Source organism: Alexandromys fortis, unplaced genomic scaffold, assembly GCF_014885135.2.
Source record: "Alexandromys fortis isolate MF-2015 unplaced genomic scaffold, M_Fortis_MF-2015_v1.1 scaffold_8_9099976_23576923, whole genome shotgun sequence".
Lineage (NCBI taxonomy): Eukaryota > Metazoa > Chordata > Mammalia > Rodentia > Cricetidae > Alexandromys > Alexandromys fortis.
The window spans coordinates 1,922,010-1,924,889 of NW_026067899.1; the positions used below are offsets into that span (position 1 = coordinate 1,922,010).

The window sequence follows — 2,880 nt, forward strand, 5'->3', positions numbered from 1 at the left end:
CTCTGAGACCAGACGCTTTCTGTCCTGCAGCGGACTCTAGCACTCCAGGTCCGGTGCCCACTTTCTACAGTGGTCTTGCATTCACCCACCGCCGCCGCCTTGCCCGCCACGTGACACGGGTCCCCTGGCCGCCGGGTCGCGGACTCCCGGCGCCCCGCCGTCCAGTCCTTCTGATTGGCTGTTGCTAGGTGACGTCGCCTGTAGTCACGTGACAAGTGTTAAATGCCCACCCTGCAGGAGCCCGCCCGGCAGACAATCGTAAAGCTGCTCGGGGGTCGCTCACCTGCTCCCGCCTCTTGGAGCCCCTACCGGGCTTGACCACTCCTGCCCCCTCCATTGCCCGCCCCCTGCCCGAGCCGGGCCTGGAGCCGAGAGGTCCGAGAGGCCGGGGAAGGATGCGGCCAGCAGCTGCAGTCCCGAGCCACGCACGGTGATCGCCTCCTCCAGGGGAGGAGGCGCCTAGACCGTTGCCTCATTTCTTGTTTTCCTCTCCCTCCCCCCTCCCCGTAATTACGTTGGCTGCTGGAAGGGACCTGGAGAGACAGAGGAGGCGTCTCGCAACCCCCTCTCGCCCGCCACCCGTGCTCTTTCCTGTCCCGGGTCAGGATGACTGGAGTCTTTGACAGTCTGGTGGCTGATATGCACTCGACCCAGATCACCGCCTCCAGCACGTACCACCAGCACCAGCAGCCCCCGAGCGGTGCCGGCGCGGGCCCCGGCGGCAGCAGCAACAGCAGCAGCAGTAACGGCAGCCTGCACAAGCCCCAGGAGTCACCAACCCTCCCGGTGTCCACCGCTACAGACAGCAGCTACTACACCAACCAGCAGCACCCGGCGGGCGGCGGCGGCGGGGGGGCCTCGCCCTACGCGCACATGGGCTCCTACCAGTACCACGCCAGCGGCCTCAACAACGTCCCCTACTCCGCCAAAAGCAGCTACGACCTGGGCTACACCGCCGCGTACACCTCCTATGCGCCCTACGGAACCAGTTCGTCCCCGGTCAACAACGAGCCTGGTACGCATAACGCTGGCATCTAGGGTGCCAAAGTCGGCCTGGCCGCAGGGAGGGACCGGGTAAGCATGGAGAAGGACAGTCCGGAGATGTAGCCTTGCACCCTGTCCACCTCTTTCTCCTCCTCCTGGCCTTAATTCTGCCCAAACTCAAACAGCCCGGGAGTCACTGTTTCTGTCCCTCGGCACTCCGCTGGATAGAGCCGGTGGGCTGTCGGGTTGAGTGGTGTTCGGTGCACGCTCCGGGGCTGCGCGTTTCCTTGTCGCCTGCCTCGCGGTTCTCTCCCGCACAGGTCTCCCCGGGTCTTTGCAAGGTTCCGTGGCCGGGCCAGTCTGCGCGCGCGCTGAACTTGCAAAGGCCGCCTCCAGGATCCCGCCAAGTTCGCACAGGCCTGGCTGCGAACTTTAGGACCCCGGGGTTGGACAGTGGGTGCTCACCATCTCTTTTCGTTGCAGACAAGGAAGACCTTGAGCCTGAAATCCGGATAGTGAACGGGAAGCCAAAGAAAGTCCGGAAACCACGCACCATCTACTCCAGTTTCCAGCTGGCGGCCCTTCAGCGGCGCTTCCAGAAGACCCAGTATTTGGCACTGCCAGAGAGAGCCGAGCTGGCGGCTTCTCTGGGTCTCACCCAGACTCAGGTGGGTGAGGTGGGCGCTGGCCTGGTTTAGTTGGGAAGCAGGCGCGTTCGGGATAACTTTTCAAAAGTCTATTTGCATGTGTGCATTCTAGCAACATAAACTTCTAGGCCCAAAGCTAAAAATAAAAAAAAATAAAAAAAAAAAACTCAAAAGGGGCCGCCTCGTGGGAGGAAAGAAAAGGACCCGGGTGGACAGAAATCCGATACTATGCCATCTTTTCACTCGCTACTGACAAAGCGGGTGACATAAATGACCCACTGACACCACAGTACGTAGACCTCTGGCCACATACTCAGACGTCAGCTTTTTGAGATTCCCTAAAGCAGCCAGGAGCAGCAGGGCCCAGAGGCCCGGCAAGTACCCAGGGTGCTCAATGGCCGCCTCTAACCGGCAGCCCGCCCCTTAATCTGCCAAACCGCCCTGGTTCCTCCTGCACTAACCCCAGGTGCATTTCCTTTTTTCTACAAAGGTCAAAATCTGGTTCCAGAACCGCCGATCCAAGTTCAAGAAGATGTGGAAAAGCGGTGAGATCCCCACGGAGCAGCACCCTGGAGCCAGCGCTTCTCCACCTTGTGCCTCCCCACCGGTCACGGCGCCAGCCTCCTGGGACTTCGGCGCGCCGCAGCGGATGGGGGGCGGCGGCCCGGGCAGCGGTGGCAGTGGCCCGGGCAGCTCCGGCTCCAGCCCGAGCAGCGCCGCCTCCGCGTTTCTGGGCAACTACCCGTGGTATCACCAGGCTTCGGGCTCCGCTTCACACCTGCAGGCCACCGCGCCACTTCTGCATCCCTCGCAGACTCCGCAGGCGCATCACCACCACCACCATCACCACCACGCAGGCGGGGGCGCCCCGGTGAGCGCGGGGACGATTTTCTAACCCGGAGGAAACGGCGCCAGAGACTTGAGAACTGAGACACACGGTGTTCTTCAGCACGCGACCCGTAGCTAGAGGCTCGATCCTACCAGTCCGCGACCGCCACCCAGCCTATATTGGAAGTGGCGACTGCGGGTGGCCCGTCACGGGTCCACGTCTCGCAATGCCACGGAGCAGCCGGAAACAAGGAGGCCTTCTGGGATCCTCTAGTGCCAAGCTCGGCGGCCCTGGCCGCAATTCCGACATGAGCCCCGGCCACTTTTAGGCCCACTTTGGGCTTGTCGCCCCTTCCCAGCCCTCTTAGCGTGATCCTCAGGGTCCTTGGTCTCTCTGGGCCCTGAGCTGGGTCAGGCACAG

At 62.5% G+C, this 2,880-nt stretch overlaps 1 protein-coding gene across 1 annotated transcript; it reads left to right on the top strand.

Moving 5' to 3' along the window:
* Positions 1 to 573: 573 nt before the first annotated feature.
* On the top strand, positions 574 to 2,526 carry Dlx2 (distal-less homeobox 2). Its single transcript, XM_050124176.1, has 3 exons — positions 574 to 1,015; positions 1,468 to 1,652; positions 2,122 to 2,526. Exons 1-3 carry the CDS (start codon positions 607 to 609, stop codon positions 2,524 to 2,526), a joined length of 999 nt encoding a protein of 332 aa, XP_049980133.1. The 5' UTR covers positions 574 to 606.
* Positions 2,527 to 2,880: the final 354 nt, after the last annotated feature.